This window comes from Nicotiana sylvestris, chromosome 9, assembly GCF_000393655.2.
Source record: "Nicotiana sylvestris chromosome 9, ASM39365v2, whole genome shotgun sequence".
Classification (NCBI taxonomy): Eukaryota; Viridiplantae; Streptophyta; class Magnoliopsida; order Solanales; family Solanaceae; genus Nicotiana; species Nicotiana sylvestris.
Genome location: NC_091065.1, coordinates 135,384,969 through 135,397,587, shown reverse-complemented (window position 1 = coordinate 135,397,587; position 12,619 = coordinate 135,384,969). Strand labels below are relative to the sequence as shown.

At 36.6% G+C, this 12,619-nt stretch overlaps 1 protein-coding gene across 4 annotated transcripts; it reads right to left on the bottom strand.

The window, feature by feature from the left end:
* Nucleotides 1-1,314: 1,314 nt before the first annotated feature.
* LOC104246324 (uncharacterized) lies at nucleotides 1,315-11,610 on the bottom strand. Of its 4 annotated transcripts, XM_009802131.2 has the most exons (11): nucleotides 11,391-11,610; nucleotides 5,243-6,203; nucleotides 4,497-4,626; nucleotides 4,182-4,397; nucleotides 3,949-4,115; nucleotides 3,706-3,786; nucleotides 3,532-3,630; nucleotides 2,743-2,901; nucleotides 2,518-2,604; nucleotides 2,287-2,358; nucleotides 1,315-1,865 (listed from the first exon to the last, which is right to left on the bottom strand). In XM_009802131.2, exons 2-11 carry the CDS (start codon nucleotides 6,119-6,121, stop codon nucleotides 1,572-1,574), a joined length of 2,184 nt encoding a protein of 727 aa, XP_009800433.1. In that variant the 5' UTR covers nucleotides 6,122-6,203; nucleotides 11,391-11,610; the 3' UTR covers nucleotides 1,315-1,571. The 4 variants fall into 4 exon arrangements, with proteins under 4 accessions (XP_009800433.1, XP_009800430.1, XP_070012841.1 ...); XM_009802128.2 differs by having other exon boundaries at nucleotides 3,949-4,397; XM_070156740.1 differs by lacking the exon at nucleotides 11,391-11,610 and adding an exon at nucleotides 8,956-11,319 and having other exon boundaries at nucleotides 3,949-4,397.
* Nucleotides 11,611-12,619: the final 1,009 nt, after the last annotated feature.

Here is a 12,619-nt window from a genome sequence, read left to right as displayed (position 1 = left end):
AGAAACATTAGTATCACATGTATATATTGTTATATATCCGTGTATAATACAAACAGGTAGACCTGAATATACATAGATATATAGGAAGTTACAATAGATTTACAGGGAGCTGCATAAGGATACACAAATATACAACGTAATACGTATAGATATATACACGTTTTGCTACCAAATGCGTTAGGTATTTGAAATCTGAATGTAATTCCAACTCAACTCTCTCAAATCTTCTTTAAAGCTCTAGTACAACAACAATAACTACGCTTCACGTAATTAGCTTCAAAAAATTTGTTCAAATTCGTTTCAAATCAGCTTCAGATGAACAAAAATTTCATTTACAGGTTCCTTCAAACAATAACAACAGAATCTAATTATTTTTCTTTTCAGATTCCTAACCCTCGAGCTAGCCATTGTTGCGTAGCATTCCTCCAAATAGCCTACTGCTCCGGAGGTTGCGCATGGTTTTGGGTCACTACTAGCCATGAACTATGTTTTTTTTGGATTCAGATTAAAGATTAAGATTAGAAGAATTAACCCAAATAGCCGTCCATTCAACCACTTAAACTAAAAATAGTTAGTGACTGTATAATATATGTGCATATTTAATGTGTTATATGCGTATATTTGAGTATAATTAATATGCAGTTAAATTTGGATCTAACAAGTTCTGATCTTTTCTGTTTGATATTGTTGTGTTACTTTATAAGAAGTTTCGAAACTTCTCTAGTAGAAGAGAAGCACAGAACCTAAGTGTCAGCCACTGAACAAAAACTAGGGCTAAAGTGGATGATAGTTGAGATTGAGCCAAAATGGATATTTATTTTTTCATTTGTCATATTATGTAGTTTTCTCTAAAATTAATTTCCAATTAAAAATTCTTTTTTTCCAAAAACTGAAGGAGAACAAATGCCACATAAGAGTTAGGATAAAACTTGTTAGTGAAATGTTTAACAGATCCGTTCCGAAGGAGAGAATTTCAAGATGATAAAATAAAGACCTTAAAAAGTAGCGAAATAGACCTTAGAAAGACCAACCACCAACGAGTTTAGAGTGGTCTACTACGCATATAAATTTCAAGGATCGTACGAGATTGTAAGATAGGACAGCAAATATCTACAACAACATACCCAGTAAAATTTCACTAGTGGAGTCTGGGGAGGGTAGAGTGTACGCAGACCTTACCCCTACCCCGGAAGGGTAGAGGGGCTGTTTCCGGGAGACCCTCGGCTCAGTAGAAGAGAAGGACAGCAAATATCTATTGAAAAAATTAGCAAATTCTGCTTACCATTTTGTGGAAGACGTTGTGTAGTCCCATGCTAGGCCAAAAGGAATCATGTAATTTGTGCTGGGCAACATTTAAATTGAGGTAAAGAAAATTAAACAAACCACTTTTAGCGGGGTTAAAGCATAGCTTTTTTTGCTCGGAGTAACCCCGTTTAGTTTTAAAAAAAGCATCTATGAAAGCTGGAACATGCAGATGACAGAATAATTTTGGTCAAGTCCATTCCAGACTAGAATTACTATTTCTAGTCATATCATTCTTTAATGAGGGAGGATAGATGGTAGCTTCATACTCACCATTGCTTCTTCCCCTTTTTCTTTCTCTTGCTTCCACTTCCGCTTCCACTAGCGTTGTTGCTAGTACTGTTGCCAGCTGATCTCTGTGGTGTGCTGCCATCAAAATCACCAAAAGTACCAGATTGTACGGCATTCTGTAGCCACTCAACAAATTCCTCCTCGGTCATGGTCTCTTCCACACTTGGGCCTCTTTGTCCTGAGCTACTTCTCTTCCCATTGCTGCTCTTCATGGTTACACTTGTATTTACATGGAAGCTTGGTTTGTGACTGTTGACCGGACATCTCATTCCCTGCATGCCCAGCATAATGTGAACTAGATTATCTAAGATACAGAGCTGCACTTGCTCAGTTGTTTTAACCAACTCTAGAGGCACCCTTCCATTTTGAAATAGGTGAGCATTTTCTGTTGGCTCAAAAGAGATGCTCATTTATGGGAGTTAATCTTTTCCTAAATATGGAGAAAACAACAGTATAGCACCCATGGCAGATATAACTGAACATCATCCAAGCTTAACAAGTAACTGGTGATGGATTTGATTTTTTTAGGGGCATTTCTTGATGATAAAAAGCAAAAAGAATTCAATGAAAACAATAATGCACTTTTGACCTTATAGTCCTAACAACAAGTTCTTCTCATTTCCACACCAATTCCATTCAAACGTCCGGAAAAAATTGAAACCTTATACCAGATGGTGAGAAGAAAAACTTTACCTGACAGATATACCATTCAGTAGCATTATAGATCCTGCTATCAGCACAAACATAGGCAACAGGATTATCTACCTGCACATATTGGTGGAGATCAATAGTGTCACATATACCGCAAGGATGAGAGAAATAAGAAACTAAAGAAAAAACAAAATACTTAAAGAAGAGACTCGTCATGAAAGAAAGTCTTCTCAAAAGCTTTTGCTTTTTTCATTTTGTTCAGTTAGTTGATACCTTCAGTAGCATTCCAAAAAAGAATGGATGTGAAGGCTGTTCAACCCATCCATCTCCATCTTTTGCTGGATGAAAATCATTGCATTCCTATGAATGGAAGAGTAAGCGGTAAATATCCTAATAAAAAACGTATGCTAGAGAGGAGGAAGACAAACTAGAATGTATGGTTAAAGTGCACAGAATTCAAGAATTTATAACATGCTTATATTGTCCTGGAGGGAAAACCTGGCACCATCTTGCTTTGGACTTAGTTTTCTTAGTGAAAACCCAGACATGAAAGTTGCCACACTTCTTGCAAGTAATTCGTCGAGCGTCTGCAAGAGAATCCTCTGCCGCAGCTTCTGTCTGTGTGAATCCAGAGGTAAAGAACCCATAGCCTCTACCCTAAAATTGTTTGGTTAAGCATGAGACAGAGTTAGGTGAAAGTATAATCCAACATTACAATTTCACACTTCAGGAGTATTTTCCAAATATAGTTTCTGGTACAAGATGATCCTTCCCCATAAATACATAGGACCTACAAAGACATGGGACTGCATTTAGAACAAGACCTTTACTGATAGATGTCATTACATATATCATGAACCTACAGGGGCTCACTCCTATATATAATCGAGTTAACCTGGCAAAGTAGGCAAAAGAGTTAAGACGTAAGACTGCATGTGAAAACCCATTATTACTTAAAGCTGTTCCCATTAAGAACCAGCTGGTTTTTCAGCAAAAGGTGATGACCGAGGGCTTAAAGGCATATATCTTTCACAAAACATAAGATTTGTCAAGGACTTCACCAATCTCTTGTTTTAGTTAGATATCTTTTAAAAGTTCCTTATCTATTGTAGAAAAAGAAAGTTGCAAAAATTGAAGCAAAACATCTTTTTGCTGAACTCACTGCATATTTGACATATGCATAAAATGTCAAGTCTAACAGATGAACTAATTAGGTGACTCAAAATTATTATTATTTTTGATGTGAGAATGGTTAATTAGATGACTCAAAATGATATTAATTCAAACCTTCTGCGAAGGACTTTGGAACCGCCGAAGGTAGTCCAGCAGCTCTTCCCTCCTCAATTCATCATCATATGCTTTTCGCTTTAAAGAATCAAGTAAGACCTGAAATAATCCAATTCTTACCAAGTGCAGAAATGAACACCAAATAGAGAACTCAAATCACAAGACAAACTGTACCTCGTAGGCGTTTTGAAGTTTCTTAAAAGCTTCAGCAGCCTTTTCATTGCCCATGTTTTTATCAGGATGAACCAGCATTGCCTAATAGAAGATATACTTAGCTGATTGGTAATATTTTGACTTTGATAGCAAGGCATTTCTAGTTAATCTACCATTATCAGACTTCAAACAGCATGATGTTCAGAAAAATCAGATACGAATATTTTTGAGAAGGGGAATTTCAGGAGGGTACAGAAGAATCACCTTTTTCCTATATTCCTTCTTGAGAACTGAAGCATCTATATTCTGAAATCGGCTCAGGCCCAGTGCTGAATAGTGATCTGTACTGTTTAACAATCTGAGAACTTCGTCTTCAGATGTCATATCAGTGTCAAATCCACTAGTTGAAGGGATCCCAGTGCCACGATCAGCTGTATGAACATACACATCAGCAGCAGATGGAGGCACTGATCCACCAGAATAGAAGCTAGGTTCACCTTGTACTCCAGTTGTTTGATCAGGAGAGCTGTTTGGCCTTCTATAATCATTTACATTGTTTCTTAAGAAGAATATGAGAATATCACTCGAAACAAATGATAAATTCAAACCAAAGATTAAACCAAGCCATCCGACATATGTCCATGCGCAATATACAGAATACAAATTTACGACAAACACCGCAAGCCGTTCATGCTTCAACCTGTAAAGCACTCCTAAATTTATAAAGAAAAACAGCACTTAGTGGAAAAAACTGGAATCAATGTGATAAAAGTAAAAGCAACTGCTCAACACTAAAGCTTAAAAGTAATCACCTCCACTCAAGACCAGAAGCACCGCTGCCCAAAATCTTCCATAGAACCATAAGTAACTGATGCTCACTGCAGCAACTCCTAGAACTGCGATGATGAACCCAGTAAGAAGTCCAATCACAGCAACTGTTGCCTGAATGTTAACAGCAATTCATTACAGCAAGATGATTGAAAGGTCTCATATATGCAGTTTAACGGAAGGAATATAATCAATGATTACAAAGAAAACACAAAGGCAGAGAGTGACCACAGGAAACTCCACCAAATCAAGCCACTAATTTTATCAAATTTACAGTCTTAGAAACTGCTGAAGAAATTGGTCAGTGCCCAGAATGAAAAGAAATATTTCACTTAAAAACTATAGTGACCACCTTCAGTAATTCAAGAAGCATTAACAGAATAAGATGGAGTCATGGAGCAAAGTATACCCAGTCAAAATCAGTAAAAGTCAACTATTAAAAACTCAAAGCATGAAATGGTCAAACTCAATAGTGGACACTGATTTTTGTCCAAAACAATTTAAACAAAATCACTTTTAGAAATGGCCAAAACTAATTTAGTGACTTTGGGAAAACAATCCATAGCTCCTCAACGCGATTTCCGGAATTCTGGTTCAGCATGAAATCATTCATGAGCCAACCCAAAGATGAGAAGCAATTAGGGTTAGATATATATGCTCAGAAACACCTTTTATTATGTGAGGGGTGGAGATGCTGTTTTCCATGCAAGAAAAGAAGCTAGTCACTTACCAAAATTAATAGAAACTTGAATTTAGCGGCTGCAATCAAAGATAGAACACCCCACCAGATGACTGAGAGAATTGAAGTCATCCCCATGCATAGAAAGGACTCAATTCCTCTAAGAGCGCAATCCAACCAAACCATTGATAATAGAATAATTATATTTCCAAAATGCATGATCCACCTAACCACTATAGGATATGCACGCTGAACCCTTTCTTGAACATACCCAGTCGCAATGAATAAACTGTGCATGATCCACCGAACCACTATAGGGTATGCATGCTGAACCTTTTCTTCAACGTGCTTACTCGCAATTAATAAATTGCTCCTTAAAGAGTCAAGCAAAGGTTTCCACCTCTCTAACCACTGAATTGATGCCTTTGAGACAGACAGAGCCAATGTCATCAAGTTCCTAAAAACTACGATAATAGACACTTCAAAATTTTCTAATATATTGTCTTTATCTAATCCTGGTCCGAACTGGCCAAAACTTCTATTTGAATTGTCTGAGCGGTGACTAGTGTGCGGAGACGTCTCACCACCTTCTCTTGACTCGGGAGCCACCCCTCTACTTTTATGACTTTGGAAAATTCCTGCACCACTGCCTTCTTCAGGCCCTATTTCCTTTGCAATTGACGATGTATCAATATCTTCCTTTTCCTTTTTAAGTGATCTTCTAGATTTGTGCTTTCTTTTCTTGCCTTCACTTTCATGTGTATTGTTGAAGCTCTCTGTTAGAGATATGCCGGAAAGATTACCATTAAAAGGTTCTGCATTTTTGCCCTCTGGTTCAGTCAGACTACTGTTTTCATTCTCATTTACCAATCCAGATCCAGAATATGAAACTCCTTTTCTGTACTTCTGTCGGCTTCCTTTACGAGCCATTAGCCAGAAATGGTATCAAAAAATGGTCTAGCAACAAGCCAGTTCAACTCATCTCTAGTGCCCTCATTCGATATCAAAAGACCTGTGTCACAAGCAATTCATAAGTAAGCAAAATTTCAAGAAAATGCAAGCACCAACAAATAGCTTTAAGGTGCTCACTAGTTAGATAGCCAAACAATGAACACGTAAACAGTCATATCTTATTCCTCATGCATGTAACTCAGTCAAATTAGCTTTGTTCACCATTGGCAGCCGTGACTGCAAAGACAAAAGCATTCTCCCCGTGCTTATTCCCTCAACTATAGCTAAAAATAGACACTTCGGCTTTACAAAATTGGTAAAATTCCAGATCTAGGCAGATATACGAAAGGGAAGATTTTGTAACTATCATTCAGTCACTCATACTCCATCAGAAATCTATCATTTATCATTAACCACTTCTTCTTTCTCTGCATTATGCTGTCATCTTCCCTAGATTTCCCTTGATCTAGTCATGTTATCAGTAAAGCATTGTGTGCTCTCCATTACAATCACTTTCCTTAAGCAGGAAACAACTAATCATCCAATAAAAGGAGCAACACAAGGAATTAATAATGTTATGATCCAACATCGCCGATTTACTAGCACCAATCTCAAAAGACGAATCTGAATGAGTTTCTGCTATGTATTTAATAAGAAACATAAAATACAAGAGAAGTTATTGGTTATCCTTTAGAATCATATTGAACTTAACATATGGTATCTTTTCATTATATGTTAAACTTTTGGAGAAGGTAATCTTTTACAATGTAAAAAGTATCTATCTTTGGGAGAGTCCACTCAGGTCATAAGGTAGGATAGAGGAACTGAATTAAACCAGGGCATAGCTTCAGCATGAGAATTTGGTGATATATCAATGTGAACTGTGCAGTAGAACAATACTTCTGCAATGCCACCTGAAGCTAACTTCCTAAAATCAGAGAATGAATGAGCACAAGTTTGAGCCTAGTTCTGTGCCTAAGGAAAAATTATAAGTAGTGCAATAAAAAAAATATTAAATAATGCAATCTGTACTTTGTGTGCCTAAACTTTTGTCCACTTATTAAAGTGTAGGACTTTTTTATAGCAAAAGAACATTTGCTGATGTAGAAGGGAAAGGTTATATAATGTGGACATGATGATATCAACTGAACACAGACGAAGCACTAAAAATCAGTGTTATTAAAGGCTCTTTCACGCTTATGCTTTGAAGCTTAGTTAAAGCCAGGTTGTGCACTTCACCTCGATAAAGTAGCACTTAAGTGTAGGCACTAAGGTGCAAAGGATGTGCATCATCACTAATGGGCTCTATCTCTAAGAGGGCAGCACTAGATAATAAATATATTTGGTAAACGATACATTTATTGTTAAAAAACGCTATGCATGATCTTTTCAATGACAGGAATAAGAAATTAAAATTTTGTATAATAAAACTAGCTCCAGAATACATAAACTACATCTTTTCATCTACATCAAAAATTCAAAATGGTTTTTAAACTTGATTGATATGATTTTACTTCATTTATTCTGCTTGATTTCATTTGTTCTTCATTAATGTTTTTCTTTGTTTAGACTCACGCTTAAATTCCGCGCTTTGCGCTTAAAGGCCCGACAGATTTGGCCTTTAACTGCGACTTACTTTTGACTATTTTTTTTTTTGGGCGACTAGGCATTTCATTAATTACCAAATGAAACAATACAAAACCGGCAAGACCAAAGCTCGGTCTACTGCTCCTAGAAACTGACCACTCCAACTATAAAGACAAAACTGTCTGAAATCTAGAAGCACACCTCCTAGGGAGAGTTTCTTCAAAGTTTCCCTACTCAGACTAACAATTAAAACTCCTATTACATCAGACAGACTAGTTAATGGAAATATAACTTTTGAAGTAGACACCTAACGTTCTCTGATGTTCTCACATTGCAAATACATGCTATGCCTTTTGCAATACTATCACAGTGTCTCTTGCAAACTATGTTGCACACTCTCCAAAATGTTGGGCACTCGTGTCAGATCCTCCAGAAATACGCTACTTTTGGACGATGTATTTTTGTATGATCCAACACGCAACCGGTGATGTCTTCGGAGAGTCCAAGCAACATAGCTTGCAAATAACTTTGATTTCTTTGCTAACAATGCAGATTGTTGACATTATTACACTAAATATACCCTCGCAAATTGCTGTTGAAAAATAGATTCATATAGTTTCTCCATCTGTTATTGGACGTCGTATATTCCTTTTTGCCCCCGCCAAACTAAGCCCTCGTTTTCTAGTACAGCCAAAGATGAAATGACTTCCTCTTTAACTACCCCAACAAAGTAAAATTAACGAAACCTAACAGCATAATTTTTCACTTTGGCACCCACTTCACCAATTTAAGATTTTGTCGTGTGGCAACATTTTATGCTTAAAATCCGATATAGTCAGCCTATGGTTTTTAATTGGAAAAGAAGGAAGCAATACTTCATTTCTTGATGAGCTCATTTAATCTGTCAAATTGTGGCCATCACTTTTAATAACATGAATATATGTTTGTTAGGGGTCGTTTGGTATGAGGTATAAGAAGGTATAGTGCTGGTATAAAAATTTAATATCACCTTAATATTTCGTTTGGTTAGCAAAACCAGGTATAAATTATCCCGGGATTAAAATTAACACCGGGATAACTTATACCTTATAGAGGGTGGGGTAATTAGCACCGGTATAACTTATACATTCTTCTTACAAATTATGCAATTGTCATATTTAATACAATATACCAAACAATGGATAAAAAAACAATCCCAGCATAACTTATCCCGGCATAACTTATACCAGTATAACTTATTCCGGCATAAGCTGTATTCAAACCAAACGACCCCTTACAGTATTAGAGATACTGCAAAACCTGGATCCTATTCTGCAGAGATACAGTAATTTCACCCTCCCTGCACATCCTAATCTTCATAAAACACCAATAATGATCTTCATTAGTACCTTAAACTTCTTTCATGAAAATATTTTAACCAGACATTTGAATTACAAGTAACACTGAAATTATAAGACTATTATACAAGCAGAAAACAAAAGTAAGAGGATACATTCTGTATCTATAGGGGTAACAACAACAACAAACCTTAAAATTCCACAAGTAGGGTCTGGGGAGGGTAAAGTGTACGCAAACCTTACCCCTACCTTATGACGGCACGGTACAGAGGTTGTTTCCGAAAGACTCGGCTCAAGAGCAACGAAAATGAAGCAATAAACAGACAATAGTAACAACACGGTAATAAGACAGTACACGGAAGCAAATGGTGCAATGTGCAATAATAAAGATCTAAGAATACGACACTACAAGAATAGAGTCAATCCTACTGGAAATAATGATACATCGTGTAATAGCAAGGGGTTAGGAATAGGAAAATATAAGACTAGTACTAATACAGTAATACTACCGGAAAGACTAGGCGAAACTCTAGACTGCCTGTCATCCCACAACCATAATTTTCGACCTCTACACCCTCCTATCGAGGGTAATGTCCTCGGTAAGCTAAAGTAAAGTCATGTCCTGCCTAATCACCTCACCCCAGTACTTCTTAGGCCCTCTACCCCTCTTCTGACCCGCCATGATCACCTCTCACACCTCCTAACCGGGGCATCAGAATCTCTCCTCTTCACATGTCCGAACCATCTCAGCCTTGATTCCCGCAACTTATCTTCCATAGGAGCCACGCCCACCTTGTCCCTAATATATTTATTCCTAATTTTGTCTTTCCTAGTATGCCCACACATCCATCTCAACATCCTCATTTCCGCTATTTTCATCTTCTGAACATGAGATTTCTTGACTGGCCAACACTCGGCTCCATACAACATAGTCGGTCTAACTACCGCTTTGTAGAACTTGCCCTTAAGTCTATGTGGCACATTCTAGTCATACAAAACACCAGAAACGAGCCTCCATTTCATCCACAGCGCTTCAATACGATGTGCGATATCCTCATCGATCTCCCTGTTATCCTGTATTACAGACCCAAAACTATCTCTCCTGGGATGACTTGTGTATCAAGCTTCAAGTCCACTTCTGCTTTATGTGCCCCAACACTGAACTTATACTCCAATTATTCTGTCTTCATCCTGCTCAACTTGAAACCTTTAGACTCTAGAGTCTGTCTCCACACCTCCAGCCAAACATTAACCCCGCAATGCGTCTCGTCAATCAGCATTATGTCATCTGCAAATAACATGCACCAGGGCACCTCTCCTTGAATGTGTCACGTCAACACATCCATCGCTAGGGCAAATAAAAATGGGCTAAGAGTTGATCCTTGATGCAACCCCATCACCACTGGGAAATAATCCGAGTCTCCTTCCACAGTCCTCACCCGAGTATTAGCTCCATCATGCATGCTCTTAATCATCCTAATGAATGCTACTGGAACAGCGTTAATCTCCAAACATCTCCATAACTACAGATAGACATTTTTAGCAGCACATGTCGATGCTGAAATGTTGGCCTCTCGAACTACCTACTGTTGTTTTTCTAACAAATAGAGTCCTGGGTGGCAAGATTTGGGAGCACGCTTTGAGGAATACTTGTCCTAAACTGGTTAAACAGAAAGCACAGATTTTGCACAGCTGTAATGCTAAGCGTTGGCTTGGCATATTGCCTAATTGGAATGCCCAAAAGGACAGACAATGGTCTAAGACATGATCAAATTAAAAGTTTTCAGTACTCAAATTTGATCAAATGGACAAATTATAAAATCCAAATTAATTATGAGACTGATCCAAGAATTGGAAATTGAAGCACTTCATCCAAAAGAGAAAGAACTGATCACGTTTTCTATTATTGTGCAATATAAGTAACCAGAGGATTAGATATTTCTACTCCAACACTAGCCTCCACACCCAAAACAAATGCCGTCCACCCAAAAAGAAAAAGAAAAGTTCATCGGTTGGTAAATTTGCTCAATTTAGAAAAGCACCGTTTTAAAGCGGAACAAGAACCACCCAACAAGATTATGCGGCGCACATCATTGTACTAACACAAATATAAATACAGTGTTTATGTCCCATCAAAGGTCCTAAACAAATTACTATACTTTTGATATGATTCCATATTTTCTTAATTTTGAGCTAAAGCAGAATACCCTAGATATTAGACTAAACCCTTTGAAATATGAAATCCAAAAAAGAAGAAAAGAAATACATGAAGAATAAATAGACCCATATGTCAAAATATAAAACGTAAAGCAAGAAAAGCTTACTAGAACAGTTGAAAGGATGGAACAAGGCAGTGCGTAAATATGGAGCAATCGAACACCAAAAGGAAGAGATTAGGCAATTACAAGGACCACAGCTAATCAACACTTAAGTCGAGCAGTCAGCAGTCGCTCGCATAGAGAGAGAGAGAAACCCAATAGTCTTCAATCCAAGCCCCCCCACTTCAAATGGTCTCTTCCGTAAATTTACTAGAGCACATGTTTATGTTGCCTTCCGAATCTTTAGATGGAATAAAAAGGTTTGTTTTTCTTTAAGGAAAAAAAAAAAGCCAAAAAAACCCTTTGACACGAATTATTAGTTATAGCCTTAAATTATTCGTGGTCTTAATTATCCCTTAACTTAATATTTTGAGAGTCATTATCCCCTGGATGCTAATATGGCAAAGAGTGTGGGTGCATTCGCCTGCCGCATGGATTTTTCTGTACATGTAGCATTTTCTTTTGAAAAATAAAATATATTATACATTCTTAAGTGTGTTACTTTTTTAGATAATTTTTTTCGAATACAATTTATAACAAAATATGGATAGAGCTACATTATTTAGGCTAAAAAATGTATTTGGCTAAAAATAATAAACTTTAGTTAATCTTTTTTTTTTGAATTGGACTTGAAAATAAAACGAATTACTTGCATTATACACTATTTTTATTTCTTCTTTTGATGCAATGACTATTTATTTCAACTGTGTATTTTTATTTTTTCAGGTAAAATCTGTAAAAAAAAATATATTTTAGAGCACCATAATTTAGAGCTATATAAAAAATTATAGCCAAAATAATTAATTTCAAACTATATATTTTTTATTACATTTTAGATTCCTTGAATATTTATTTCAATTGTATAAATCCTTATTTTCATGTCAAATCCAAAAAAAAGATTAACTAAAACTTTATTATTTCTAGCCAAATGAAAAAATTTAGCCTAAATAATGTAGTTCTATCCAAGTTTTATTATAAATTGTATTCGAAAAAAATTATCTAAAAAAGGTAACATACTTAAAAAAGTAAAAATATATTTTATTTTTCAAAGAAAAGTGCCACATATACAGAAAAATTCACGTGGCAGGCGAGTGCACCCACACTCGTTGCCACATCAGTGTTCAGGGGGTAATGGCTCTCAAAAGGCCAAGTTGAGGGGGATAATTAAGGCCACGGATAATTTAAGGCTGTAACTAATAATCTGTGTCAAGTTTAGAGGGGTTTTTAAGTATTTT

Coding starts and splice junctions, on each gene's coding strand:
- LOC104246324 (XM_009802128.2), bottom strand. CDS start 6,121: ATGGCTCGTAAAGGAAGCCGACAGAAGTACAGAAAAGGAGTTTCATAT. Junction 4,398..4,496: donor GCTTCTGGTCTTGAGTGGAG/GTGATTACTTTT, acceptor TTATAAATTTAG/GAGTGCTTTACAGGTTGAAG. Junction 2,605..2,742: donor CCAAAGCAAGATGGTGCCAG/GTTTTCCCTCCA, acceptor TTCCATTCATAG/GAATGCAATGATTTTCATCC.